The 26970-nt window shown below is 47.4% G+C and overlaps 12 protein-coding genes across 12 annotated transcripts; 5 read left to right on the top strand and 7 right to left on the bottom strand.

Annotated features, from left to right (window-relative positions):
- The first annotated feature begins 425 nt into the window (after window positions 1-425).
- On the top strand, window positions 426-1704 carry F5147DRAFT_685383 (uncharacterized protein). The gene is made up of 6 exons (XM_041436674.1): window positions 426-661; window positions 711-994; window positions 1055-1162; window positions 1223-1299; window positions 1362-1425; window positions 1476-1704. The coding sequence occupies exons 2-6, from the start codon at window positions 860-862 to the stop codon at window positions 1557-1559; spliced, it is 468 nt and encodes a 155-aa protein (XP_041295084.1). The 5' UTR covers window positions 426-661; window positions 711-859; the 3' UTR covers window positions 1560-1704.
- A 1352-nt stretch (window positions 1705-3056) lies between these two features.
- On the bottom strand, window positions 3057-4484 carry F5147DRAFT_685379 (MRG-domain-containing protein). Its single transcript, XM_041436673.1, has 7 exons — window positions 4282-4484; window positions 4005-4227; window positions 3833-3931; window positions 3697-3782; window positions 3423-3634; window positions 3282-3366; window positions 3057-3231 (listed from the first exon to the last, which is right to left on the bottom strand). Exons 1-7 carry the CDS (start codon window positions 4440-4442, stop codon window positions 3147-3149), a joined length of 951 nt encoding a protein of 316 aa, XP_041295083.1. The 5' UTR covers window positions 4443-4484; the 3' UTR covers window positions 3057-3146.
- Window positions 4485-5141: 657 nt separating this feature from the next.
- On the bottom strand, window positions 5142-6368 carry F5147DRAFT_572768 (kinase-like domain-containing protein; the record flags this gene model as incomplete). The annotated part of the gene is made up of 4 exons (XM_041431106.1): window positions 5142-5503; window positions 5562-5793; window positions 5969-6243; window positions 6308-6368. 4 exons carry the CDS (start codon window positions 6366-6368, stop codon window positions 5142-5144), a joined length of 930 nt encoding a protein of 309 aa, XP_041295082.1.
- Window positions 6369-8605: 2237 nt separating this feature from the next.
- Window positions 8606-9471, bottom strand: F5147DRAFT_685364 (transcription factor e(y)2-domain-containing protein). Its single transcript, XM_041436672.1, has 4 exons — window positions 9088-9471; window positions 8963-9033; window positions 8842-8910; window positions 8606-8783 (listed from the first exon to the last, which is right to left on the bottom strand). Exons 1-4 carry the CDS (start codon window positions 9165-9167, stop codon window positions 8707-8709), a joined length of 297 nt encoding a protein of 98 aa, XP_041295081.1. The 5' UTR covers window positions 9168-9471; the 3' UTR covers window positions 8606-8706.
- A 321-nt stretch (window positions 9472-9792) lies between these two features.
- F5147DRAFT_792719 (uncharacterized protein) lies at window positions 9793-10876 on the bottom strand (the record flags this gene model as incomplete). The annotated part of the gene is made up of 3 exons (XM_041443103.1): window positions 10232-10876; window positions 10037-10184; window positions 9793-9971 (listed from the first exon to the last, which is right to left on the bottom strand). The coding sequence occupies exons 1-3, from the start codon at window positions 10769-10771 to the stop codon at window positions 9793-9795; spliced, it is 867 nt and encodes a 288-aa protein (XP_041295080.1). The 5' UTR covers window positions 10772-10876.
- An 838-nt stretch (window positions 10877-11714) lies between these two features.
- Window positions 11715-13659, bottom strand: F5147DRAFT_792715 (uncharacterized protein; the record flags this gene model as incomplete). Its single annotated transcript, XM_041443102.1, has 6 exons — window positions 11715-11811; window positions 11862-11878; window positions 11928-12091; window positions 12144-12166; window positions 12265-12462; window positions 12506-13659. Coding segments are annotated over 6 exons (1653 nt in total), but the record flags the coding sequence as incomplete, so codon positions are not given.
- Window positions 13660-14017: 358 nt separating this feature from the next.
- On the top strand, window positions 14018-14917 carry F5147DRAFT_573012 (emp24/gp25L/p24 family/GOLD-domain-containing protein; the record flags this gene model as incomplete). Its single annotated transcript, XM_041431130.1, has 6 exons — window positions 14018-14164; window positions 14216-14227; window positions 14280-14596; window positions 14654-14704; window positions 14756-14809; window positions 14857-14917. The coding sequence occupies 6 exons, from the start codon at window positions 14018-14020 to the stop codon at window positions 14915-14917; spliced, it is 642 nt and encodes a 213-aa protein (XP_041295078.1).
- A 708-nt stretch (window positions 14918-15625) lies between these two features.
- F5147DRAFT_744666 (uncharacterized protein) lies at window positions 15626-16305 on the top strand (the record flags this gene model as incomplete). The annotated part of the gene is made up of 5 exons (XM_041439695.1): window positions 15626-15646; window positions 15694-15775; window positions 15885-16028; window positions 16090-16133; window positions 16198-16305. The coding sequence occupies 5 exons, from the start codon at window positions 15626-15628 to the stop codon at window positions 16303-16305; spliced, it is 399 nt and encodes a 132-aa protein (XP_041295077.1).
- A 1510-nt stretch (window positions 16306-17815) lies between these two features.
- Window positions 17816-18477, top strand: F5147DRAFT_572791 (uncharacterized protein; the record flags this gene model as incomplete). The annotated part of the gene is made up of 3 exons (XM_041431110.1): window positions 17816-18026; window positions 18079-18156; window positions 18209-18477. The coding sequence occupies 3 exons, from the start codon at window positions 17816-17818 to the stop codon at window positions 18475-18477; spliced, it is 558 nt and encodes a 185-aa protein (XP_041295076.1).
- Window positions 18478-20820: 2343 nt separating this feature from the next.
- Window positions 20821-22056, bottom strand: F5147DRAFT_792708 (uncharacterized protein; the record flags this gene model as incomplete). The annotated part of the gene is made up of 1 exon (XM_041443101.1): window positions 20821-22056. The coding sequence occupies one exon, from the start codon at window positions 22054-22056 to the stop codon at window positions 20953-20955; it is 1104 nt and encodes a 367-aa protein (XP_041295075.1). The 3' UTR covers window positions 20821-20952.
- Window positions 22057-22700: 644 nt separating this feature from the next.
- F5147DRAFT_86773 (proteasome endopeptidase complex beta subunit) lies at window positions 22701-23922 on the bottom strand. The gene is made up of 6 exons (XM_041444439.1): window positions 23851-23922; window positions 23702-23799; window positions 23576-23652; window positions 23247-23523; window positions 22996-23197; window positions 22701-22937 (listed from the first exon to the last, which is right to left on the bottom strand). The coding sequence occupies exons 1-6, from the start codon at window positions 23881-23883 to the stop codon at window positions 22824-22826; spliced, it is 801 nt and encodes a 266-aa protein (XP_041295074.1). The 5' UTR covers window positions 23884-23922; the 3' UTR covers window positions 22701-22823.
- Window positions 23923-25079: 1157 nt separating this feature from the next.
- On the top strand, window positions 25080-26114 carry F5147DRAFT_771583 (uncharacterized protein; the record flags this gene model as incomplete). The annotated part of the gene is made up of 2 exons (XM_041441259.1): window positions 25080-25948; window positions 26000-26114. 2 exons carry the CDS (start codon window positions 25080-25082, stop codon window positions 26112-26114), a joined length of 984 nt encoding a protein of 327 aa, XP_041295073.1.
- Window positions 26115-26970: the final 856 nt, after the last annotated feature.

Below are 26970 nucleotides of genomic sequence, written 5' to 3'. Positions count from 1 at the left end.
ATCACCTAAGCATTGTACAGGCAAGGGCGACCGCGGGAGACAGAAGAGATTGTGTAGCCGGAGCAGCACAGTCACCGTTTTTGGTTAGCCTGGGGCAGGGGTAATATTTACAGCAGGTCAAGGCTAGCTGAATCGGAGTGCTGTAGCCAGACCGTCTCGGAGGGTGCCGTTGCAATGTGACGGTGGAGAGTCGAGAGCTAGCTAGAAGGTACTTCTCTATAAAAATTGAAGCAAGCCTAGCCCAGGTCCTATAACTGAGGACGTTAACCACGGTCGGTGATTCGTAAATACTCGTCGTCAACATATATGTCCGGCTATTTCCGGAGGCTCGGTGTCAATATTAATCGTGTCCTTACGTCATGTTGTGCTGCAAGCTCTCCATTTTCACTTTCCACGGCTTACATAATGCTCAGTGTTTAGAATACACGAAAATTATGACGCTTTGCCTCACTACAGTGATCGTCAATTTTACCTTTGTCAAGAGCTATCACATGTACAGTGCTCCCGTCGAGACTCAAGGATTCGATGACATACAAGAATATCCGCTGTGCTGCCGCTAATTGTCATCTTTCATCTCCGTCGGCCCCTGCCTTGTTTTCTTATTCACTTGAATCCAGACTGATAAACCGACCTTCTACTCCACTAGCATTGGAAAATAATGGTACGCAATGGATCAAGTTAGTATTGTCGTCCTCATTTGCATTACCCAGATTTGTAGCTCCTATCTCCACCATGTCTGTGTTTCGACAGAAAACAGCTCAAGATGCTCGCTATAAAAGCCTACCGTTTTCTAACCTTTCCTTTGTCAATTCCTCATCTCATTGTCGAATCATCCTACTAGCGACCTACATCTTACACAATGACTTTCCCCTCTGATGGAGTGTATACTATCCGAAACGTTGGCAGAAACCTCATGCTCGATCTGAAGAGCGACAGCACCGCTGAAGGCAATCAGATTCAAGGCTTCACCAACAATGGCACTGTGGCTCAACAGGTATCTATACGCGTTCGCATCCACCTTGCGACCGGTTCTCTCACACATCATGTCTACTAGTGGGTGATCAAGAAACAAAGCGAGCCAGGGTCCGTCAACAAAACTGTCAGCATTCAGTCCAACAACTGCGGCAACAACGGAAATGGATGCTTCGCTACTGCGAAACATGTAAGCTGGATCGGCATTCATTCATTCATTTACTTTGTTGGTTGACGCGTACGCGGACAGGATTCAGACGAACCAGTCGTTTATACCAGGCAGGCGTTTATCGTCGATCTTGTTGCATCCAAGGACAATGCTTTTACGTGAGAATACGACGCAGTACTCAGCAACCTACTTTTGCTTATTCAACCACTCGCATGTACAGTATTAGCTTCACGCTCGGGAACAGTAACCTGGTGCTATCCCTTCCAAGCGCAAGTAACCATGCAGTAAGTGGGTGAATCTTTTTTCAGAGCCATTTGCTCATAACGTCCACAAGGTGAAACTCGAGAATCATGTCAAAGGAACCGGTCACCAGCATTGGGAATTTACCCGGGTTTCCAATCTCCAACCAATCAGCTAGTTGTCGCCACTAGGTACCACCTTGCAGAGGTGTTCAAGGTTGAACGTTGAGCCGTCGAAAGTGTTCCCGCAAATATGTACTACGTCTTCTTGTGTCTACTTCCATCGTGTATGTGTACGTTGATGAATATGCTTGTGCAACTCTCTTCCTAAGTTAAGAGTAGAAGGTGGCCATCGGTGAATCGTTCGTGGAGGGCATGCAGATCTCAAACAAGCAATGCGCAACATATATGTGCACCACCCATTCCATTTACACGTCCTAGTATGACTTCAGACAGTCATTACCACGGTCATTAGTAATAGTAGTCTGCCCGAAGGCAAAGAGAAAGATGATTTCGAATAGAACACCCTGAGTAGATGTCTGGGTCGAATGGATAAGTTGACTGACTTCGTCTGATGTGATGAGGTTTTTACCGTCATCGCGAGCTGTGCATCTAGGCTGCCATCACAGTCCACAAATACGGTGTGGCTATAGCAAGGCAGTTAGTTCAAGGTGGAGAGTTAAATCGATAGATGAAAACAGCTGTGCGAGCACGTCCTGTGAAACTTACTACTTATCTATCACCCAATCATGCACCATTTTCAAACTACTTTGGAGATCTTGCCGAGTTTGGTGTCCGACTAAGTGTAAGATCTACGTATTAGCCAGCAAGTAAAGGATAAGTAGTCGCACAGAAATAATAGAAACCTACATACGCGTGTGCTTCGAATGAGTCGAAACAATAAACCTACTTATCAGTTACTAGCTTGCACGATGAAGAATTCATTTCTATGCGTAGAGGGCCGGGAGTCGCATAGTCAGTCGGCCCCCTGTAGGTTTCTATTAGAAGGACCACACTTGCATGAACCGGAAGGCTATTCTCAGCAAAAAAATCGTGTCAGCACGAGGAACAGGCCAAAAAAACAGGGATTGCATACCCCTAGCAACGAAATTGTGCGCCAGTGCTTTTTAATGCGCAGGCGTCTTTGGGGACATTTTGAAGCCGAAACAAGCAACGAAGTGGTGGTCTCCAAGTCCATCCCCTTCCTGCACTTCAATCTCATCTCGCATGTAGTCCAGCAGGCGTCTCGAGGACATATCCTCGGCTGATGCGTGATGAATTGATTGATGCTCTCTCGGGACGACATCCTTTGGTTCCCAAATTCAACTGCAAAAACAATGCATGGTCATGCATGCAGGATTCAAGATGGAAAAGTTAACAACCGCATATTGGGAAAAGCATTCTTCAAACGCCCAAAGGGCATCTCGATGGTTACCCAACACAGCGCTATGTGTTCCTCGATATCAGGTTGTTACAGGGGTTGGAGAACTCTGCTGCTGGGAAAGCAACGCAGGAGTTAGCAATGGGCGTGACAGAAGAAGGGGCGTAATTGCGAGGAGACAAGATTCAAGAGGAAAAGGCGGTGAACCAATGTTCTTTCCCAAAGACGATTAGCTAACCAATGTCGTCGAGTCCTCGTATTCTGCTTATCGAACTGATATAGTTGGACCAGCAGACCTCACAGTTGGCATAAATTTTGATCGAAGGCGGACGTAGACGATTAAGATCGCGAATAATGGTATGTACACAAGAACAGCGTTAATGAATTATGATCGAGAGATGTTTTGATATTGTAGACTTGAGCTTTCGTACTCTATCAAAAATAGCCGACTGCGGTCGTTCATCATAAACCTTTGCCAGACATCAGCAGACAAGTATAACAGAAGGGTGAAACAACATACATTAGAAGCTCATTGACATAATCCCTCACTAGTCCGACGCTCTCCGCGTCCATCGTAGAACTGGAGACCATCTGTGGTAGACTCACTAAGCCGAGCAACTCATCAGTTGACGCTAAGTACTTCATGTGAATAAGATCGCACCAAGCATCCTAAGCAAGTGCTCTGCTCCGTATATGGCGCTCATATCTTTCTCCTGGCCAACCTGCACCTTGGGACCCGTGACAAACTGCTTGCGAATCTCAGCGTATTGTGGACGTTCAAAGCGGTAGAGAAGGTTTGCGCCGAGCGAGCGATCAAAGTAGACTTGCAACCCTGAAATTATTGTTGGGAGGACGAGTTCAGGCTCGCGAAGGCTAGAAGACAGAATGACGCTTGAGTTAGCAGGATATCGAGTATTCTCAATGGAGGAGCTGACGTTGTGTTTTTCCCGAGCCCTATCACATAATCTTTGAACTGCTGGAGGATCTCAACAACTGTTGGACGTCGTGGTACAGATACCAGCTTTCGGGTTATCAATATCCAACTAAGGCGCCAAAGCAACACGATCCTACCTGACTGTTCTTTGTAATCGCCTCCCAATCATCCACAAGCAGTACTTTCAGCACCTCTGGGACATTGAGTTTCATTTCCGGCTTCTTGCTGCTATCGTCCTTTTATAAAAATATCATCAGTACCACTACAGAGAACACACCACGAGATTTGTCCAAAAACAAACAAACACACCTCCTCTCTCCCTCTCTTCGTTCCTCTACCATCCTTACGCCCAAGCCCGCCACCGCGCGAGGAGCTACTGTCCTTCATCATACCCCCACCATGAGCCTTCCCTTTTGAGGATGACCCCGAGGTAGATGCAGCTGCGCTGGCCTGTGCCATCAGTGCTTTCTGCAGTTGCACATTCGTGTCATTGAACTTGAGCAGCCGTGTGATAGGCACCCATTCATCCCACCTAGCCAGCAGTGAGTAAAAAATAAGTCAAACTCAAACATAAAGGACAACGCACGTCTGCTTCCACCCCTTATAGTGCACGAAGAAATGAGGACCAATTGTGGAGAGCTTAGTATTGGTTTCGTCCCACGTCTCTGCTTTTAGTATCTTAGCCTCGTAGACGAGGGGCCCATGATAGCATAAGATGCGCTCGCCGACTGTGAACGACAAAGACATTCGCTGCGCAGGACTTTCGTATGTTCAGGGTTTGTTGGTTTGAAAGGTCAGGTGTTTATGTAAGATGTTCCTGACCCTATAGGTGCCTATCCTTAGAATTTGCGCATTTTTCGACACAAGTAATCAAAGTAGCGAATGGTAGGGTAATCCAACAGTATGGCATCGCATGAACGACAGCAAGCATAAACGACAGCAAGCAGCAAAGAGACACCCATAGAAACCAAATAACGTAAGAAATGAAGAGGACTTCAAGAACAAAACCCCATCTCTGAATCACCCATGCAACTCCACGCTGTAAAAGCATTGCAGCCTCGAGCTGTGCTTCCGACTTGAAGCAGAGAAGAACGTGCGCAACATCAGCATGAAAGATTCTATGAGGAAACTGTTCAGCACAGGACATCCTGATAACGGCTAGGTCATATCGAAATCAACCTAAGCTCGCTGAACAGTCGCTGTCGGCCACTTAGAAAAACCTGGCCAGTATTTGGCCGGCGTCATAATAAGTGCCTCACAAACGAGGACAACGTAACAGCGGCTGCATGTGATCGAAGGGTTTCGTCATGCTAATTCTTGAGCCGGCACGTGTTCTGCTCGAAGGTCTGATCAACAGACAAATGAACATGTTGATTGACCACTCGGGTTTCATAAAGCGAGAATGTACTCACGGCTAGGATAGAACCTCCCCTTCCTTGTTTCCCGTCATCGTCGCGCATTACACGCTTCACAGAATCTCTTCGTCGTCCGCCTCGAGGGTAGGGTCCAATCGTAAACCTCATTATATTCTATTTTCATTGTTTTTGCCAGCCCCTTGAACAAATCTTGGAGTCCCACGTAGTCTGGGAGGTCTTCAAACTCGAGACCTCTTGCATAGTTGAAAAAAATTTCGAACTCCACAGGAAGACCCACAGTGAGAACCGATGCAGCCTCGAGCTTTTTGTCTCGTATAGCATCCCACGTCTCAGCAACTGTAGCGCCTTTAATTTTCCGCCACGGTAAGGTGCCCCGGAGAAAGTAAACCAGCATGTAAGCAAGAGATTCTAAATCATCACGCCGAGAGCACTCTTTACCAAACCATTAGGTTAATTATGGCCACTTGGACAGCCGACTACTATAACTCACCGATGCCGAGATGCGCGTTGATAGATGCAAAGAGGGATGTACCCACGCCATGATGGTTGTCCTGTCGATATGGAATATGGGCGCTTGTCTTTGGGTCTCGAAATTTTTTGGCAAGCCCAAAATCGATCACATTGACCAAATGTTCTGCACGGTCTGTCCCCATTACGAAGTTGGCAGGTTTGACATCACGGTGGACAAAATCGCGCGAGTGGATAAACTCTAGGCGCGATAGCTGGGTTGTTGGGAAGGCGTCAGCAATGCTGAGGGAAGAAGGCAGAAAAAGGAAAGTCCAACACAGCTTGGAGTCATAGAAGATGCTCTGGGCCACAACGTGTAGATGCAGGACGCGCAACGGTGGATAGGACGTACACCTTGCCTGAGGAAATATCGCACGTAAGAAGACTCACTAATTGATCCGCAAGCTGCAGTACGGTTTTCATCGTGAAGTGACGACTGCACATCTTGAAGAGGTCTTCGAGGGATGGACCCAACAAATCGATCACCATGACATTGTAATCGCCGTGCTTTCCTGACCACATGATCCATGGCACCCCAGGACCGCCCATGAGGGTCTTGTAGACCTTGGACTCCTGCTTGAGGGGACTGTTGCGTGCTATGGCTGGTTCTAATTTAATTGCAACTTCTTTCCCTGCGACTGTATGAACTCCAAGGAACACTGTGCCTATTTGAACATGATATGGAATCAGGGGGACCATCGGTAGATGAGCAAATGGAGCGAGAGTTACCGCATCCTCCAATGGCGATTTCCTCTTCAAGTCTGTACTTTCCACCTAACGTGAAATCCATGATAACTTCCTGCAAGATAGATACTAGGCTCAACGACGTGTAGAACGATGAGTAAGATAGATGGCACCTCAAGATGATAGCTGTCCTCAAGTTACCCTATAAATACGAATGTGGGCTGAGAGACCCGGAAGTGGCGTATTCAATTCAAAGGTTCAACGTTCAGTTTGTGGATGCTTATGTCAGTCGGCATTTCGGCAATGACCTCCACAGTCCTTCCTGAATTGGAAATCACGAGACCGCGTCGCGACGCGTCACGCTCTGTGTTCCAATACTCTCCTCTTCAGACTAAAATCTGCAGAGTACCTACGTGAGGGCACTACTCTGAGACATCATATGATCCTGCATGAATACGCGGCAGTCACTTAATCACCGCCTTCTATGTGAGAATGCACTACTAGTACGTGCGCCTTCTTTTGCTGATGCGTGGTATTATAGTGACGCCATTTTAATCGTCAGAAGAAAGAAGGCCGGCTAAATAATTAAGAGCCTGACTCCACACTCCCGCTCCTGCAGATTATAGTAAGGCTGTACTACAGCCTTAACTTTCCCCACTACCGTGACAGCGCTCTCCGTTCGATACCCTGCTTTTTCCTCGATCGGCCAGTGAACTCCAGCATGACGTACATCGGAGTAGTGGGACTCCATTGTTCCAAAATCTCTCGAGTCATTTACAACACGTTTTCCTTCCTGGTTGACTCCATAGCCTTCCCTTGCATTTCCCTACTAGATTTCCACTCCTCCCAGTGCGCATCGGTGCAGGCCACGAGTCTGGGCTATCTATAAATGCATTCTGGTGGGAGAACATTATCCTATGACCACATTTTCAACTTGCAATTTTTAGTCTCGACCTCACTAACACCCCACTTACTCAGTCCCGTCGCTTTCAAAGTCTGCCTAGCCTACCATCATGCTAGTCACCCTCTAATTGTTGTGTTTAGAGCGCCTCTGTCATTTGGTTTGAAATATTTCATTCCTTCTGCGTGCTTGAAATTGTCTTAATGGTAGTTGCCCTCCCATGCACATTTATTCTTATGACAATTCGCAATACAACACATTTCAAAGATCATGGAACATGCCCTTCTTCGATGCCCTCAAATTTCCCAGGGTGCCACCACGACTTGGAGCACTACCGCACGCACTTTCTCATCTCGAAACCTAAACCAAGTCCCAAACGTTCATGTCATTTTAAAGACTTCTTGACTGCATCCACGCAATCGCTTTCCAAGTCCTGCTACGTCCTGGAGGCAATCTCTACCACCAGCCAGCTACATAAGAAATCGACCCCGAATCTCTCGAACTCGCCATCATGTCCACAACCTGAGATCAAGCAGCAGATGCTCGACTCCTGCACTACCGCTAGTGCTGGTGCCTGCATATCCGTTCCTGGGTCCGTCGCTGTCACCGTTTTGAACCAACAAGCCGTTTTATGTTTAGTGTGTAATTCCTAGACGTGAGTACCCTGGATTCCTTTCAATTCCCCCGACTCTACAGAGGCGGCTAGTGAACTCTAGCATGACTAGCTTGAACAACAGCAATAAGGGTACAGGTCATATTACTTACGTTCAAATCTGAAATATGCTTATTGTTGGTAGGCCGGTACAAGGTTGCAAAGAATCAATGATCGTCCGTTTGGCGGAAGCGAGTATTAATCTCGCGGTGATGCGTGAACTTAGGGCCGTTCTCTCGACATACGATACCGCTTCCCTGCAAGCGTACTCAACATATTCTGCATGCGTATCCTTTAATACAGGACGGACTAGGGGCAGTACGATGATTTGGCACCGTGATCATCGAGAGGGAGAAAAGGCAATATATCGTGAAATGGAGGGATAGGGGTTTATGGGAGTCAGGCTTTATAGATGATGCATTGATGACCCAACTCGTTACAAGTTTAATGATAACAATTCGAGATCGGGCAAGAATATCCACCCAGGTAGTCATAAAAAACCTGCAAGTGGGCCCGGGGGAGCTGCGAGCCTACGAACAATAAAACATTTGCTGGCACAGCATGTATGATTAGTAACACAACCAGTATACTGATCGTACGTGAGCATGTGTTCCAGAAAGCGATATTATCAGTGAGAAGCTATCTGTTAGCATACACGGGTACGACACTCAGTTGCAATGCTGAGATCTGAGACGCTAGAAGGCATAACATCATTATATCAAATCGATAATGGGCGGTACCTCTGGCAGACGGTTACCTCAGGAAAATGCCGGGGCACGTACCCTTTGAATAGCGTGGTCCAAGTCATCCCGTTTAACTTATGATTGCGAACAGAATTACATGAACGGTTTCGCACGAGATAAGTATAGAGAGTCATGCAAGGTGTATTAGCTACTTCTCGAATTGCTCCCTCACGAATTGCTTGATAAGAGTTGTGATTTCCCGTTTCACGGAGAGAGGCACACTTGCTAGGGGATGATGGAAGTGGTCAGTGACACTGGTAGATGATCGAGTGGAAATTAGTACTTTGCGCATGCGATAACAATTCCTGCAGGATCATCTGAAGGGAAAGCGGGTCCATACTTCGACTGTTTTCTATTGGATGTGGGGATTAGGCATCAAGTAACAGCAGGATAGGCATACATACCTTTGGCACGGTGCAGAAGGTCATCTGCCCATCCGCTTTCAGAGAGCTTAGAGGACAGGAGATGCAATATTCTAGGTTGTGATTTTTTTTTCAGTAGTTATGAGAGATATCGGATAAACACCCACCGATCCCACTCTCCATTCTCGATCATTCGACGGTGAACTTCTACATGAAGGACTTCAACTTCGGAGGTCAATTTGGACATGACAGTTCCTCAAAGCCTGATGTGTCAATAGAGTACGGTATCCACCATGAGCACCAAACCCAAATAAGGGTTTTAACGGTCACTAGAGAATTGCGGAACCCGCTTGAAGATTGTAGATTACTGCAGGATGCAAAGTCCTTGGCTACGATTGGAGGATACAAACGCACCAACAAAACAAAGTTAAGAGTCACGTGTGCAAACGCGTGAAGTGTCGTGTCGTGTTCGTGTTCTCGTCTTACAAATTTTTTCAAATCCACTTCTTGCCCACTTCTCGACATGGAAGTAATTGCCCATTGTTTCTCACTATGTAAGATATCAATACAATGAAAATCTATCATATCCTTCTGGGCCGCAAAATAGCATTCCCCAGACTTCACTTGATACACTATCTGATCACAAGACCACCATATAAAATTGAAAATACTGTCCCTGTCATCTTCTCCATCACTAAAAACCTCGCGCATCAGGTTCACAGTGATCTTCATGGGCCCAGGATCCCGGATGATTTCTGAAGATTCGTTGGCCTCATCTGTAATTGCAGCCTCGCTGTGATGAATAAAACCTGCCTCGCACACATCTCGACATGGGAGGTGATGATTGCCGGATGGAATATCTTGAGGTGGATTCACGACGTCAACCACAGGGCGAAGTCACCGACTGTCCGAGACCAATCATCTTCGATGCCATCAAGGACGCGCTTCGTAGAACTGTTTGAAGATTCTGGAATCATGAATGCAAGGTTCGCCTTGCCTGCCGTCTTGCAGTCCGCTATATCGATATGGAAATCCATCCGGCCCTCAACACCTGGTGACTATTGTAACTGTCGCTCATCAAACTTCCGTTTGGATGAATGTCGACGCCTTACGTACAGTGGCATTTCCCAGGTCGCTTTATTCGCCTTGCGGATGCCAATAAAAGCTCATTTGCGCTTTGGACTGGATTATCCACGCTCATATTCGTTGTATGCTTCGCTGTGCAAATGCTGGCGAGCATGATGCGCATAGAGAGATTCGAACTCTAGCACTATTGATTGCCGAGAAAGGCTTGGCGAAGCAAACCTACACCAGAAGGCGATGCGGCACTGAATGTGTCTCATTCTGTCCTTGAGTGTCTGAAAATGTGCGTTGTGTGGGCGTGGCCTCAAAGAACGCTTTGATCTCGGTCTTGGAAGATAGCAAGACTGATTGGAGATGACAGCTGAGAATCCATGACATCTCCAGCACATGCACTGAAAGGAATTTAGCCTTTGACTCGGACGACCAGCTTAGTTTGGTATAATGATAATTGGTGAGGCAAGGCTCGGAGCCGCCGAAAGTACGATTTGCGGTACATCGCAAACAGGACGCTGCTCCCTGAGTGACATCAATGAAACCAGGGAGGGAAACGGACTGGAGGTTGGTAGGTGTCAAATTGTCCGCCCATACCATGACTGAAGTCAACTTCTTGCTTAGTTTGAGCTCTTGCCACTTTGCGTCGTAGAGCTGGAAAAAAGCAACGATATCCGCTTGAGCTTTATTGCGACGTAGTTCTTCTTGGCGCTGCCTCTCTTGTCGTTGAGCTTCTTCACGAAGGTTTTGTAACACGGTCAGACCGCCGCCGCGCATAACCGTTACACCAAAAGGTGAAATACTGAAAGCTTATGTTTCAGTATCAGCGACGGTATATGTACTGATTATGAGAACTCAGGTAAGCCAGCGTGCTTACAGGTTTACACTTAGCCAGCTACTCAAGGCTGTATACAAAAGCCACGCGGATCTGTAGCAAGCAGATTCTCTACGTAGTATTGGTAATGATGCAATGATAAGTATGTTAATCTTACGTCGAGTGCTTGGAACGCAACCGTCTTAGGTATAGAGGCCAATATCAAGACTTGCAACTATAAGTAAGAGAAATTCAACGCTGGCCATAGCAAACAAAAGATTCAGTAGGGACAAATAGCAAACATCCCATAAAAGCAGACAATTTCAAGAGTCGGGGAACAAAGAAACAATAGGCGCACCGTGGCACATTGACATTGTCCTGTCGAAACGCATCGCTGGACGCCATATAGGCTTTCCAAATTCTCACAGCTAAATGAGATTGTACCAGTGCGTAGGATAGAAAAGATGGTTGATAGTAGAATGGTCGATTAGCGAAATATTAATGGTGGTCAGTTTCGGGGTTCCCCTACGCAGGCATAAATCCATGGCTCAAGCGAAAGACAAACGACTGGAGAGATGTATCGATGAAACTGTTACAGAAGAGTATCTGGTGAGGGTATGTGTCGAAGACCAAGACCATAGAACGATAGAATGAATATCAATTATTCACGGCTCCGCCAAGACAAAAGATGATGTCACACATCGGTGACATCGCGCAGTGGTAATGACCAAAAAATGCATGCAAATTAGCTTGTCAGCAACAATACTGTAACCACTACAAGCCATAACAAAATACAGCACGTGTGTACGATGATGTCCACATAGCAATCGCGATATACATACAGTTGAAAGTCCAGCGTGGTCCATATTCCAGAACAAGAAGAGAATGGTGATAATGTTAGAGTCCGAGTTCTTCCAAGCAGCGGAACACATCGTCTTGTTCATAGAAGTCGTCGTCCCCTGGAACCTGGGATCCTTGGTGGCAGGTCGCAGCATGTTTCCACCTAGAAGCAGAAGTGAGTCCATCGTTCACCATGCCGCGCATGTGCCCTACCAAAACAGTTCCTTAACCTAATGGCGATCATCGGAAATGTCACAAGAGATCGTACTGATTTCATACCTTCACCTCGCAATCTTTGATACTTTCGACTGGGACCCACTTCTTGCATTTATGACACCTTCCTTCAAGAATCTCCGATCGCTCCAGTTTGAGCGCGTGGCGGCGATTACGTGTCCTGTACGATAGTGGAGGTGAGAACGGACGTCCGGTTGTCGCTGACACTCCTTGAAATGCGAGAAAAATCAGTGGGTGAGTAGTCATTCAAATGTCCCTTACCGTGCGCAAACTGCATATGATAGCTGAAAAATACGTCAAATGAAATCATCAAAGATTGAAATTCTCTGCACAAAAATATTAGCATAAACGTGTATACTGTGAGGGAAAAGTAAGTGACCACTTAAACGCAGAGAATTTTGTTGATAACCATAATTTTTGTCCCCGTCCACCGCGCAAAGGGCTTTCGATACAGATCGGACACAGTCCTATCTTGGACCTACCTTTACCTTTGACAAAGCGGGGAGTATACAGATCTCGTGGATCTCGTGGAGGGTTACAGATACCGCCAGGGTGTTTCAAACGATTGAAAAGCGAAGCTCTGCGCATGGTGAGCGCCAGGTAGCAAGCAAGAAATAACTTACTCTTCGGCATCAAGTTGCAGAAACGAGCTTATAGGATAACGCCGATAGAATAAAGGAAAATCGGGGTGACGAGAAACCTCCGAGGGAAGGCGACGCTGTGACGGTATGCCGAGATGATCGAGCTCCCGAGTCTGAGAGGTAAGGTCTACAGCAGCGGGGCTGCCAGAGGTACGTGCGCGTTTTGTCTGGTATGAAGGCTGTTTCTCATCATGATCGTCCGGACGAGGGTGCTTGGGACTCCGCATGAGAACCGCACGACTAGTAGTACGAAGCGAGCGTCGAGAAGTAGAATATAGCCCGTGGTTTCCTTTTGAATGTGGCACAGCAGTCGAGTCCTGTCCAAAAATGGGCAAGCACAGTGAAGAAGCGTAAGACAAACCACCAGAAACATTATTGCTAAGGGGGCGCTCGGGAGACGAGAGGGGGGTGAGCGCAGAGAGAGAAGACACTGGAGACCAAGACCGTTCGCTAACATGCATGACTGGACTCGAAGTGAAACCTAGAGAAAAGGTAGGATGGCCGAAGGAATGTAACGAAGGAAGTTTCTCCATCAGCGACCACGGAGTTGGAACACCAGATCCTCCAGAAGACTGATTAGATGGCTGTCCGCTTTCATGTGAAGACGCAGTGGTATTGTCCTCGGACATCCTTCTAGCTATGGGAGACATATCTGGATCGGAGCTGTGCCACGATTGCGATAAGTTAAAATGTCGATCAAATGGCGTTCCTTCAGCATTAAGAGTTGACGGCGACAGGCCGCAGCCAGCTAGAGAAGGAACATTCGGAAGGGGACTCGGCGAAGAGGACAACTGTTGTTCTATCCAGGATTCAGTGTAAGGTGCAGAATACACACGAGACAGTTGCTGAAAGGCTGGCGAAGAAGCTGACATGCCATACCGGCGTAAAGGAGTAGATGGCATTGACATGGATCGAAAGAAATTTTCCACTTGAGGAAATTGAAAAATATCTTGTCCTGAACTAGGAGGGATAGAATCCAAGGTGGAGTGTCGCATCGCGGTGGATACGGGGGGAGCATCGGAGCATAAGGTCATAGCGTATGTGCATTTGTCGCACTGGAATTGGAGTCGTGCTGGACTTGTAGGAGGATTATAAGAGGGCAACTCGAGGTAATCGGAGGAATGAGATCCATGGACTTCGCATAACATTTCTGAAATAAGATTCAAGTCAAATCCAAGTAAGTATGGATATTTATCAGTGAATTCATTTTGACAAAACCACTGAATAGGTCAAATTAACGCATTATAATGGTACGCACCGGGCGGCCAGGTTACAACAACACTTGATCTCTATAGTTGGGAAAGACAAAGCAATATATGAATCTTAGTGCACGAAGTTAAAACCAAGTCAAAGCACCCTCAGTGAGCAATTTAGGCTCTAATACCTACAACGACTCGGAGTTCGCGGAGTCCATAATTCAATGCCGGCATACCGGCAAGGTCGCCACCCTAAGCACGCAAGCAATGGTAACTGATACTTACATGCTTTCCAACAATGATTCTCTTACTTCTTCTGTGTAACTGTTTTCTCTTCCTATCACTTCTTCCTTCAGCAAGAAGCTCGGCGTTGACTACTGCCATTGCAGCAAATGAGCGTTTATGTTTCTATGTTGATGCAGACAAAGCAGGGGAAAAAATTGGGGTGAGCACGAATGGTCATGTTTGTCGAGCTAGACTGACGTCCCGCTTGAAGTTTTACTTTGCAGTATGTCATGGGGCATTGTCCCAGCTCATATACTTATTGTCCCACGAACTAGGTTCAATCTGGAGGATCGTTCGACATAGACTTCGACGTTAAGGATCCCAATGAGAAGGTCATACTTGACGGTAAAAGCGAAAGGCAAGGCGACTACGTTTTGACTGCCAACACCGTTGGAGAGTACTCGTTCTGCTTCGAGAATGACATGTCAACTCTCACGGTGAAGCTGGTTGACTTCGACATCATGGTGGAGAGCGAGCCTCGCAGGGAAGCACCTGCCAAGCCAGGACAGGTGGCGGATCACACCAGTGCACTGGAGGAGAGCACATTCCGGTTGAACTCACTGCTTTTGAACATCAAACGTACTCAAAAATAGTACGTTTTAACTATTGTCTCGAGTTATCATCATGCATACTGACCTCTTTCTTCAAGTTTCCATACACGAGAGAACAGAGGGTTCTCCTTGGTCAGGTCGACACAAAAGTTTGTGGATATTCTCACGTATATGACTAGGTGAACTCACAAGCAATGTAGTCGCCTGTTCTGGTATATGGTTCTGGAGAGTCTGGGCATTGTGGGCATGGCTGTGTAAGTACAACCCAGGCGTAATTAGACCACAGCTGACTGTTGTTTAGCCTTCAGGTGTACATCCTTCAAACCTTCTTTACGAAAACAGGTCGTCGGTACAAAGTATAGTTTCGTGTGCCGGCATCTGCGTTTATATACCTCTATCATTTTCCGCCGCAATTCCACATTGGCCCTCAAGCAGCATCACATTTTGGTCACCCGACCTGGTAAATATGGTTGCTATGACCAGTGCGCAGTGTTAACATCTAATCAAATCCCACTGAGCTCTCTGATCCAAAGGGTGTAAGTAATTACGTTCTTATGATCTGTATTGCATCGATGGATGCACGCAGTAATGTATGCGCATCAGCTTTAGAGCTGGGTGCTAGGACATGGTCGCGTCCTTACCCGTACGCGTGGATCCCGAGATCATTATAAGCCGCAACCTGCCACCTACGCCTCTCATGTTTAGGGCAAGCGGAGTCCGCTCGAGGGACTTAGTCACGTTTTATGACAATCAGAGTCACAGAATGCGAAGCTCTGAGTAAGTCATTTAAAGCCTGCTGAAAGCTTGTTGGCTTGCTCACTTGTTTCGCAAGTCATCAATCAACATTAGCGTGAAATTCCAATCAAAATTGCTTGAACTCACGTGACCGAGTCTCTAACAGAAAGAATCTCCTTGGTTTTGGATTTGAACGGAAGACCCTTAGACTACTTAGGAAACTAGCGGACAAGCTAGCTGCAGCCTGCCAGCCAGAGTATACACCATCGCATTAACTTCTAGTGTCCCAACGTCTCCTTAGCTTTCCTTCATCTATCTCATCTGTACCGATCATCATGGCTTCCGTTCTCACAGACGTCGCACAGGCTGCGCACTCTGCCACTGCCCTGATCGAGGCAGTAAGCCAATCCCCCAGAAGCCCATCAAAGAAGAAGATCCTGAACATTTCATTCCGCTCGATCTCTCTGGAAAGAATATCATTATACGTGACCCCACATTAATTTTGTGCCAGGCGCTCATGTTATTGCACTAACAACTTGATGTCCCTGGGGCGTTCACGCTGCCGTGCAGCTCCCAGGTCCTGCAGTACATCAGACTACAACGAGTTCGAAGCCAAGGGCGTCAGAGGGACCCATGTTGTTGCTGTGAATGACGTCTTTGTAGGGCATGTCCTAGCGCATATACTCAGCCGTCCTATTCGCAGGGCTTGGAAAGAAAAACTTGCTCCACAAGGTACAGGTAGGAGTTTGATGCATCTCCATCACATGATCATTTTTCATCGCATTATGATGTGGCTCAGTCGTCCGCTTCATTGTGGATGATAAAGGGGAGTTTACCTCTAGCGTGGGACTCCTCTTGGATACTTCTGGCCTTTTAAGCACCTGAATCCAAGGTTAATTTTCTTTAGCGCTACGTCATTGTGACTCAAGACGGAAAGGTCAACTTCATCACAGTGGAAGAGCAGTCTGCGAATATCACTTCCACCGCTGAGAACGTTGTGATCACTCAACTCTAAGCTGTACCATGGAGATGCAGCGAAGTACTTTGAATCACTACATGTTTGATATCTCGCAATCACGGTGACTCATTCACCACTTGATAGGTCGGAGACAAGCAAGTCCCATCCAAACGGTGTCCCAGAAAAATTACTAGCAGATCTGATACTCTCATGCCAACCAATACGTGTACACGGTGGATACGAATGACTCGGAGAATCCATTCGTACCCTTGCGACACCTTGTTCTAAATATTCAATCATGTTACTAGTACTGGTAGCCACTCAACTCTCCACAGACGATGCTTCTGAACCATGTAGTCCTCAACTGCGCCGGTCAGTGCCATGGTAGCTAGTGTTACCGTGACTCGCGGGACGATTCTGTGTATAGCTTAAAGTTCAAAATGAAATGTGATATATTTAATCATCTACGCGCTATTTATAGATCAGGCTTGTCGCGAGGCTTGACTGAATTTGAACCGCAAAGGCAGTCATGGGACGCAATTGCAACCATATTGTATGAACAGCGGGATATTATAACATCAGTGCTTCAGGTTGGCACTTATAAATGATGCGCATGTCATGTCTGTGGAGGTACCAGGAACGACATCACGCACGTCGTACTACTAGGTATGAGCGCTCAGCTCACTCTCCGCCCTGCTCGCTCGCCTCTCGAGATATCACGAGACCTATAGAAGTATGAGTCAGTCACGTGGTTGTACTATGTGCTGCCTGCAGCAGTGGATCGCAACATAAGGAATGACTATCTTTCCTCGTATATGAAGGGCTGTCTAGGGGAGAGTATCTGCGGTGCATTTGGTCCATATGCTCGAGTTTGTCACGGTGTACCGCCCACCGGGCTGTGCAAGGTGCATGACGCTCAGTACTTGCGAGTTAGCACTGCTCTATTCGAATCGAACCGAGTGTTCCGAAAGTTCTAAGAATTGCTCGCATCCTACCAGGAACTGCCAACGGTCTAGACAAGTCGTGAGCCCATTTGACCCGAAGTTATACTGCCTTAATGATCTACTTACGCAGTCTACGCCAATGAGAATCGCTCGATTATTGCCTACAATCACCTCAGCCGATCAGAGGGGCGGTGAATTTTGCGCAAGGTCACTTGTCAAGACACCTGTGCTAGGCGCTACAACGGCATTGCTCCAAGGCTCCAGCCACAATTGGTCGGTGCATGGCATCAGTTTTTTCGGAACGTCTCGGTGATCAGGTATTTATCGCGTGGCAATTACCGAGATACTTATGAAACTTCTCGGTAAAATGTTCCTGTTTCCTTTCCTTACCAAAGTTCTAATTAGAAGACGCGGGCGTCTCTTGATTAGTACCCTTGAGCGGAGCTGGAGTCCTCTCAGGCTGGTCCCTGGAGCTTGTTATCTCCTAAAAGTCATGGTCTTGCTGCTTCCTCAAGGCCTAGCTATATGTGTTTTCTTTTATGCACTTCTAGGCCTTGCGGAGGATAGCCGAAGTTTCTCCTGGGATCTAACCAATCACGTAAGTCGTGGTTGTTCTTCCTAGTATGTCAGTTTTTTATCACTTCGGTCAGGAATTTGAGCGAGTACGCAGTCTGACCGTCTGCGATGGCCTACACATCTCGCTTTCTTCATTTTCTGGAAACAATTACAATATTGGACGTTCTCCATACACCCTTCTTGCCTTTGAAGCTGGTGGAGCACTGAGTGCTACTCAAATTCACGAAGATGGTCTGTGGCAGGTGAAACACCCACCAGGTTCGTGCAACTGGTCCTATGTTGGAATAAATAACAGAGCAGTGTTTCACAGGATCTCAGCTGCTTCTCGCTCTCGTTGACTCTTTTGGAAATTCAGGTGGGGTAATCCCCACAATCTTCACGGTTGCATGTAGGCCCTTTCTCCTGCAAGTCCACAGAAACACGCTGAGATATTTTTGCAGCAGGATCCCCAGACTGTCTTCCCGTACTTCCCATAATTGCAGTTACTCCGACGATTACAACAAATGTCACCCGTGTCGAGCCTTGCGACTCCTGGCAAATGTCCATCTCAGGCGGAGTCCCACCATACACCATCATGCTCGCATCTCCCGGAGCCCCATCCCTGCAGAATATTGCTGCGCCACGAGAGTCTAGCCTGATTTCATTTATAAATAGTGACATCGCACTAAGAGGACCTACTATAGGTGCGTCGCAGTCCTCGGCAATCTGAGATTGTTGACTGAGGGTAAGCCTGTGTTTTTTGTTCCTATTAAAGCTGCCGTGCGTGATTCGTGAGTGGCCTTCTCCACCTTCATTGGATGCTGCAAGAAAACCTATATTAATCTTGGCTCTTTCCGTAGGTCTGGTGTATTTGGACGTACGACCGAATTTGTAGAAGTCATTGATGCTAGGGGAGTATCCTGTGAGGCTGTGAATCGGGGGAGACAGGCCACTCTTTCCGCACGCTCGAATGGCGGTGTGACGATAAACCATCAAGACACGGCCATCATTGCTGTGTGCGCATCACTTGGTGGGACTGTGATCCTCGCTGTTCTGTGCTATGCTGTGGTAAAGTTCCGAAGCAGGCAGCGAGGGTTGATTGCAGGTCAAGATGCGCGACCTCGGCCATTTGAGACCGCTGACCCTGCACCAAGCACTAACATATCTGTGCCGCGGGTGAATGTTTCGGTCCCTTTGTCCGTCATTGACATCTCTTGGCGGAATAATTGGATGGCGTCTCCAACGGAAGCATCCTCCACACACTCGCCCCTCAGTCCAAAGCCCTCCCCTTCACGCACCCATATACGCCCGTTGCCGGTCCCAGCTGCTTCCCGTCAGCCATCTAATACATCTTTGCGTTCTCCTGAAGATCCCCCTCCACGACCACCACGCAACCCATCTAGCTCGCACGTTGCCCAATCTCCACAAGCTGGGCCCTCGCGAATTTCCCGCCAGCAGCAGTCAATCTCGTCCATGCGCTCCGCTAATAACAGCCACCCTCCCACGAATTCACCGCTGTCCCCGCAGCGCTCCGCACTCACACAAGAAGCCAAACGATCGACTCCCCGCTCTCACACCGAGAGGCACAAACGCACACTCCATCTTTCACGCTCGACAGGGGACATTCCGACTAGTGACAATATAGCACCACCTTCCCATCGACAGAACACAACCGTACCCCGCTCGACATCAGATACCCGCCATACGAACAACCTGCGGCATTACTACTCTGCATCAAATGTCACGCGTACAGATCGTGGGGTGGTTGATCCAGTCTACCAGCACCGTGATAAAGGGGATCCACCGCCGCCATACTATAAGCACTGACCGGGACCACTTGACATGTAGCTTACGTATGAGCATGACAATAGAAACACTTTGATTTCATCATTGGTGATGGGCGTCGTAAGTCCACACGTAAGTAGAGTGTTCCGTGCAGGTAACGTGATAATAAAACTTTTGTTTTAAATTTTCATTTTCGCTTTCCGTTGGTAGTTACCTAACACTTTCGGTGTCTCTTCATTCCATGTAATATGTTCTACGATTACTAATATGCAAAAAGTTCATCACAATTCAACGTCGTGCTCAACTAGTGTTGAGAAAATTCAGGCATATGCAGAGTACCTAAAAACATGTTTCGTATCAATAGAATGAAATAGCGCCAATTTGCAACCTTTGTGCAACATAAATCACCCAGACCCCATAGATCCTGCAAAGGTACTTATAGAAATCTACCTGGAGCACGATGAACACCTTATAGGGATGTCAGAAAACCACTGCGATAATGGATACTCTGGTGTTACAGTGGTAGAATCGATCACAAGCACAAAACCGTGACACCAGACAGGGCAGCACAACCAACTCCTTTTTGGCACACACGGCACCGAATCTAGAACCCTCACCCTACATGGCAGTATGAATGATTATAACAACGGGAACGATTGCGGTTTTTTCTGCGGACCGGAATTTCTAATTATATCATTCACCTGCTGTAAAGTGGTTGCTGATGGGAACTTGAATGATTTCCGGTGTGGAAACTGAGTGAGCCTGCCCTTCCTTGCTGTCTTTGAGTCCGAGCGTTGATGTTGCTCGCTTGGCAGGTTGTGCGCAAGAGCGCATGCACAAGGAGCGCTGTGACGCAACTTGAGTGTCAATGTGCATATGGAATGCATTGAAATTCTGTAGCCATGATGATGATCATTATGTCAATTCATGCGCTCGACTCGTGCTTGGCGACTCGGGAGCAACCGCCTCACAACTGGATATCAAAATGTCCTGGAAGCGTACCCACTGACCTGCGAAGAAACTAAGTTAGGCTGCCCTACTCGAGTCGCATTCTTGGTGTACATTGTGAATGCATAATTCTGACTCTTGTAAAGCGAGTCTCGTGCATGGTCCATGGGTCCAGCGTAAAAATTTACAGCCTTCTTCGATTGTTATAACGTTAATAACTTAAACTGCTTTGTTCGCCGACGGTCTAACGCTCGTTCACTTGAAAAGGCATGCAATCGTTCATGTTGCACCTGCTGTTGTTGATTTCCTTTCACTCTCGGAACTGAGGTCACGCTGCGGCTAATGGCTCATGAATCATACAGTCTCCGTCCTATCTATTGGGTATGGGAAGTCTATGGTGAGAGTACAGTAAGAAGCAGACCCGAATACGAGCGGGCACATATCTAAGTTAAATCATCTTCATAACACCACCTCATCCGTCGGTTAACCCGGAAGCCCAAGCTTTATCCCACGAGCAAAACGCTTGTGTCAAGTGGGTCTTGTCACGTGAAACCTCGAAGGACAGACCATCCGATTCTGTCCTCTTCGTTCCAGGATCCGTCACAGGAAATGGTGGTGTCACCCACGGGAAGGATTCAGGGCCCTGCTTGTAAAGGGCAGCAGACACCGTGAGTCGCTCCACATGCAAGTCTAGTCCCCTTGTGACATATGACTGGAAATCGTAGGGGGCAGGCAGATGCGGGTAGACCACTGAAAAGGTTTCAAGGCTCTTCATATGAGCCCACGGAAGGTCGCGCATCCAAAGAGACAGCGGATTTTTTGGCGAGTCTACGCCACTGCTGATGCCGCGAAAAATGCATGAGTCCTCAGCCAAATCGGTTAGATAAGTGAGACGCTGGATTGATGCAAGGAAAACAGATCCTTTGGAAATGTTCCGGAATACGTTCAGGACATGGTTGATGCTTTGACGTATTATCGTCAAACTTTTGGTTTTCCCAGAAAAAGTGGATTGTCCGCTGATATTGTGATCGGTGCGGGAAGACCAAGCGTTCTCCGCGCCCTCAAGCTCAAGGACAAGCTTTAAATGGCGGCGGTCAATCACAAGTGCTGGCGCAGCAAGGATCACAGGAAGAAGCACGCTCATGTTGCGCTTGAGCTCAATCTCTTTTAAGTGAGATTCGACCATCACGTCCATCCATGAGTCCCAGGACTGGGCTTGTGCATTGAGGGAATAGTCAAATGCGTCACAAATCCACATCCTCTGTACAACGGAGGTATAGTCGAAGAAAAGATCGCTTTGCTTCTCAGCGTACGCTTTCTGCATAAGCAGAGCATTTGCGAACTTCTCCACGCTGCGACGTCGGCGGAGCAAGATCGTGTGCAGGAAATCGGGGAGGATGGTACGTCTGACAAGTCGAGAGACGAGACATAGGGATAGGGCGGTTGAGTAAGGATTTTTATTATCATATTTCTCCCTTTGGGAAAACGTCGGCTGGGCTGCTTCTTTGAAGATGATCAAGAGAATCTCGATAGGAAGGTCGCTGAGTGGAGAGTGAGAGCGGATAACAGGCTTCATGATGGAAGAGTAAGATACTTAGCCCGGTAGCAAGGGCTCTGCCTTTAATACTTTCCGCGCGTCACATCCACAGCAAGAGATGCACATTGTGTCTGGGACCACAAGGACCAAAAAAATTATGGTGGTCCATAACACAGTCATTGTTTCTTCTAGGTCGCACAATGTACTCTTGTCCTGCGAAAATCTCTATTCGTAATTCCCAAAGACCATCATAGCAATTATGCGAATGTGACACGAACCGTAGAATCTACCTTCCGACAGTCGATGACACGCACACGGACTCGTTCAAGTTTCGTCATGGCACAACTCTTATAGTGCATGGCTGGCCACTGGGTTAAGTCGTTCCTGGGAAAGTGAATTGCATCGGTTTGTCATTGGACACAAAGTGGAGAAATACTTTGCCATGCGTGTGCATAACGGTTCCTTTGGGGTTGACTGGCAACTTGAGCCCGATACTTACCTAGGCAAGCAACGTAGTTGGGGAAGTACACTTGTTCTTGGACTGGAATGCTCGGGAGTACCCTATGGTGAGTACTGTCCTCTGGAAATTCATCCGTTTTTTTTGATAGGATGTCAGCGATGCACTCTGGAAAGTGGATGGTATCAAACGTGACAGGACTGCTGAAAAACCTTCAAACATCCAGTTTATGTGACAAGGGAGAGGCAACAGCGTAACCTTAGGTTAGCGCTGCAGGACATTAATAGACTTTGCATGTCTCATAGATTTAGAACATGATGAATAAGACTTCAGAATACACGCATACAAGCTACTGTGTCTGGGCACCGTAACCCCGGATGTTTTCTGCGAATGACCAAGCAGTATCGAGTTGCATCGAATCACTGATAGATACGCCTGCGCTAGAGATTGCAGCAATTTGAAACTGAAGGAGAAGTCAGTTAATCAATCAGGTGAACATAATAGTCACTGCGAGGGTGTACCTTATTCAAACTTCGGGCATCTCTGTAGAATAGCACGCGCAGGCTATCCTCTAGGATCTTTCGTGCCTCCTCTTCAGTGATGACATCCTCCCTCCCTTCGACGGCCTTACGCAACAGCGGTTGAGCAATGAAAGCGCCGTACCCAGTAGCAAGTGTCGAAGCAGAATACGTCGTACCCAACAGGTCAACGTACGACAAAAATCTTGAATGATAGTTCAATCCTGCTCGAGAACGACATAGCACGTCCTTACCTCTTGCCGTCCTTGAATCCACCAATAAGCAGAGAATTCCAGAGCGGATCCATCTTGGACCGACGCGCATACATGAGCTGCGACATGTATTCATGGATCTCGACAGGACCGAGTTCATGTCCATCTTGTGCAGATATTTCATCGATGGATAGTTCCTCAAGGATATACTGAATGTACTGGAAGTCCGACATATCGCCTCCCGCACCAATCACAGTATAGTTGCCGACTTGGTGCAGACGCTGTACATCCTTGAATCGAGCGAGGGACCCGTATGAAGCTATTGGAAAACACATGAACCGATGAATGGGATGACTTCGAAGTGAAATTACCGAGGTTGTCAGCGGCCATCATGACACCATCCTTGTACTTGATCGCCAGCACGCTCGTTCCAGTTACAATTGGTTGTCTACATATCAAGTCAAGTCTCATTGATGGCAGTAATTGAACAGACTTACTGTGTTCGCTGTACGCCATCAGCGAAAGAATCCTTTGGACCATTATATGGTCGCTGGTGAATGGGGTAGGTAGCATATGCATCAAAAGCGTCGTTTCTCTGCAAGATCTGAATTAGTGCTGTACTCTAGCTCCAGTCCACGGTACTTACTGGACGACCCCAGTTAGTTGGAAAGTGGTCCATGGTAGAGTTGGTAGAACAGGTTAATCGACGCGCAAGCCAGACGCGACATCATTATGTCAGCAGTTCTGCAGCCTGAGCGCTACTACGGTCACTGCGTAAGCAACGCGTCTACCCAACATAAGAACAGAACGTTAACTCTTGGAGCCAAGTTGGTAGGCTCGTGGTGAATGGACCGTCACAGAGCCCACTGGAATTCAAGCGATGCCAGTGTATGATGATATCTTTGCTAGAGCTCAGTCAACTCAGGCGCATAGAATCTTTTACTGAGTTCTCATTGCTACTTCCCTGACTGACAAACAATATATACACTCTTAGGTCCTTGGGGAATAAAAATAATTATTTCGGCCCAACGTGACAAGTTGCTATAGGGTATAGGCGGCATCGAACTCGATAATTTATCTCTTTATGATGAAGATGTGGAGAGCATTTGGCCAGCTGATGAACTTCGAACTCATATTCCGTACCGCTCTCGACATGTTACAAACGCTGGCTTATTATATGCGTAGGATGTCTTAGTATTTGCTGGTGCCAGCAGTTGTGATCCGGATTACTTATGATAGACGTATCTGCTACTAGCATGAGTCACACCGAGCTCAAAGCTTAAATTGTTGGTTCATGTCGCGCAAGTGTTAATTGCACGACAACCTTCGCACCGCCGTCCTGAAGAGCCCATCGTTGTCGGCGGTCGTGCGACAAGGTGCGTCATGATACGCTAGTACTTTTTTGTTTGATATTTCGACAACCTTCGAATTGCTAGAATGAGAATCCCATCTTTTACGTCTCGGCTCTGAGACTCATCACGTACTTATTGAGTAGTACAAATCCTTTGATCAAGCCAGCTATCGTCCATATAGTGCAAAAACTGGCCCTGCCCATCGCCTCACAGTACCTCAATGGGTGCTTTGCACGAAAGTTGAGGCTCACGTCAGGTCCGACTCAACTGGCGCTCAACCACCACCTCCACGACATTTAACCGATCGGTCAAGCAAGTTACGAACATACGTTTGACATACGTGATTCGGAATCCGCGCTGATCATACTAGTTCTTGTTTTCTATAGGGTTGTGTCACCAACAACCACCGTACCGAACATTATGCAAGCATATAAAACTTCACCATGATCTGGTGCACACCCCAGTTGAACTTCGTTCGTCTTTGTTACAACCCCATATCACGACCCACCCACACTCGTTTATCATGTTCAACAAGTCCACTCTTTTGATCATCATCGGTGCTGCCTTCGCAGTTGCTATTCCCACCGGGTCCATCCCCAAGGGTCCTAGTACCCTAGATAACGTCCGCGTTCTCGACAACAGCGTCAGCATCCCCGGCGTCTCTAACGTCAAAACACCATCCACAAACTACGTTGGCATCGCTGATGTAGACAAGGAGGTATCCAATCTTTCCGTCCAGCTTCCCCAAGTAGAGAAGGAGAAGGCGCCCACAGTTCCTAAGGACACTAGCAGCGCCCCTGTCTCTCTGGACGAGTCTCTTGTCACAGACGAACTCCCCAAGGTTGATGCGTCCACTGTCCAATTACCATCGCTGCCGAGTCAGGGCAACGACAAGTCGGAGAAGACACCTGATGCCTCCACACTCACGCCCCCCAGTGGTTCAGCATCCATTGCCTGGTATGCTCGGACTCTGCCCAACAACACAACACCCCAAAACCCCGATGCATCTCGCATGCAGTCTGCAGTCGGGGAAGTTAGCAAGGTAGTCATGATTAAAGGTAATTTGCCGCGAGAACGTCACATTCCAGGCGTTCACATGCTTTCCTTGCCCTCCACACCCGAGCTCACTCAGTCTTCACCCCCCAAAGAATCGAGTTCGCCTGCAACCAATGCCGCCAAGGCTCAGAAGAGGGCCTCATCTCCCAACGTCGAGCCATCATCGCTGGCTCGCCGCGCTGAGTCGTGTAACTCTGACTACACCTTGACCTACTGCAAGATGGTCTTGCAGTCGGACGACAGTCGCACTCCGAAGCTGCTCCAGTACCTAAATGTGGACACCTCTGTCACTGGCCCAGTGGGCTTGTCCTGCTCGGATACACAGACGACTGACTAGTGAGTTTCTCATCTCATCTTCTTTTACAGTCGGTTAATATTGTTCGTTAGCGTCTACCCCCTTTGCGCCAAAATGATGACGGAAGTGACGGATCTGGGGACCGTGGCCCTTGACGTTCTTGAGGTCGTTTACAGCGACGTTTCCAGTGTGGTTACCGTTGCCTAAGCTGCACATGTATACTTTTGTCCTTTGATTTGAACTTGAAGTCGATACAAGTGGAACCGTTTTTGGGCGTAGCATAGTGTTTGAATGTTTCTTACGAGTAGTACATATTGTTTACACTGATTACTACCTCGATTATCGATTATATACCCATACTTATGTAATGTTTGCCCATACATGTAATTCAAATCTATCATCAGTCTCATCCAACCGGCCCTAAACCGACCGTATATGTAAATTTGACATCCAGTCTTCAACTCTTTCAACTCATTCCGGACTCGCACTATTGTCCCCCTGCGATGCGACCTTAAAGGTTCTGGTTGCAGGAGTCTACCGCAGGTCCCAGACTATCGAGCAGCTCAGCTGGAGTGCACCTTCGTACGTGGTACGGTCGCAAGACCTTGAGGATGCTTTCCTTACCAGAGCTGCTACACTTACTTTGATACTTGCAATTAGTTCAAATTTGGGCGTGTTATGGGGGTCATCGTTGGTATGCAATAATGACATTATGACATTAATGATTGATCGTACCAATGTTGTCCACGGATGAATTCATTCCAAGAGAAAGAACAAAATCGAAGGCATGTCTAATACGTGTGTATATGCATCAATGGTGTACTCGGTATAGCTCGAATCTAATACTAACGGTAGCGCAACATGTCACGAGATGGAAAAGATGGCGAGCAGGGAGCTCGGAGTAGGAAATGTGAAATGACCACCTCTATTCTATTCTAATCATTGACGAAAGACTGCACCCAAACTTCAAGGTACGTCTATAGACATGGGTTGTAGTAGTCAACAACGCATATCATAGACGTACCTTGGATCCGCCAGGTGAGCTCGAAAAAATGTAATGTCA

Source organism: Suillus discolor (genome assembly GCF_016758755.1).
Source record: "Suillus discolor strain FC423 chromosome Unknown F5147scaffold_16, whole genome shotgun sequence".
NCBI classification, from domain to species: domain Eukaryota; kingdom Fungi; phylum Basidiomycota; class Agaricomycetes; order Boletales; family Suillaceae; genus Suillus; species Suillus discolor.
This window is presented reverse-complemented; position numbering and strand designations above follow the sequence as displayed.

Excerpts from the sequence above, each read along its gene's own strand:
- F5147DRAFT_685383 (XM_041436674.1), top strand. The coding sequence starts at position 860 with ATGACTTTCCCCTCTGATGGAGTGTATACTATCCGAAACGTTGGCAGA. Across the intron at positions 995-1,054 it reads ATGGCACTGTGGCTCAACAG|TGGGTGATCAAGAAACAAAG; the intron begins GTATCTATACGC and ends CATGTCTACTAG. Across the intron at positions 1,300-1,361 it reads TCCAAGGACAATGCTTTTAC|TATTAGCTTCACGCTCGGGA; the intron begins GTGAGAATACGA and ends TCGCATGTACAG.
- F5147DRAFT_685379 (XM_041436673.1), bottom strand. The coding sequence starts at position 4,442 with ATGTCTTTGTCGTTCACAGTCGGCGAGCGCATCTTATGCTATCATGGG. Across the intron at positions 3,783-3,832 it reads CGATTACAAAGAACAGTCAG|CTGGTATCTGTACCACGACG; the intron begins GTAGGATCGTGT and ends ATAACCCGAAAG. Across the intron at positions 3,232-3,281 it reads TATGTCAATGAGCTTCTAAT|GTTTATGATGAACGACCGCA; the intron begins GTATGTTGTTTC and ends TGTCTGGCAAAG.
- F5147DRAFT_685364 (XM_041436672.1), bottom strand. The coding sequence starts at position 9,167 with ATGTCCAAATTGACCTCCGAAGTTGAAGTCCTTCATGTAGAAGTTCAC. Across the intron at positions 8,911-8,962 it reads CCTTCTGCACCGTGCCAAAG|AAAACAGTCGAAGTATGGAC; the intron begins GTATGTATGCCT and ends CACATCCAATAG. Across the intron at positions 8,784-8,841 it reads ATTGTTATCGCATGCGCAAA|CAAGTGTGCCTCTCTCCGTG; the intron begins GTACTAATTTCC and ends ATCATCCCCTAG.
- F5147DRAFT_86773 (XM_041444439.1), bottom strand. The coding sequence starts at position 23,883 with ATGGACCACTTTCCAACTAACTGGGGTCGTCCA. Across the intron at positions 23,524-23,575 it reads GATGGCCGCTGACAACCTCG|CTTCATACGGGTCCCTCGCT; the intron begins GTAATTTCACTT and ends GTTTTCCAATAG. Across the intron at positions 22,938-22,995 it reads ATGCCCGAAGTTTGAATAAG|TTTCAAATTGCTGCAATCTC; the intron begins GTACACCCTCGC and ends CTTCTCCTTCAG.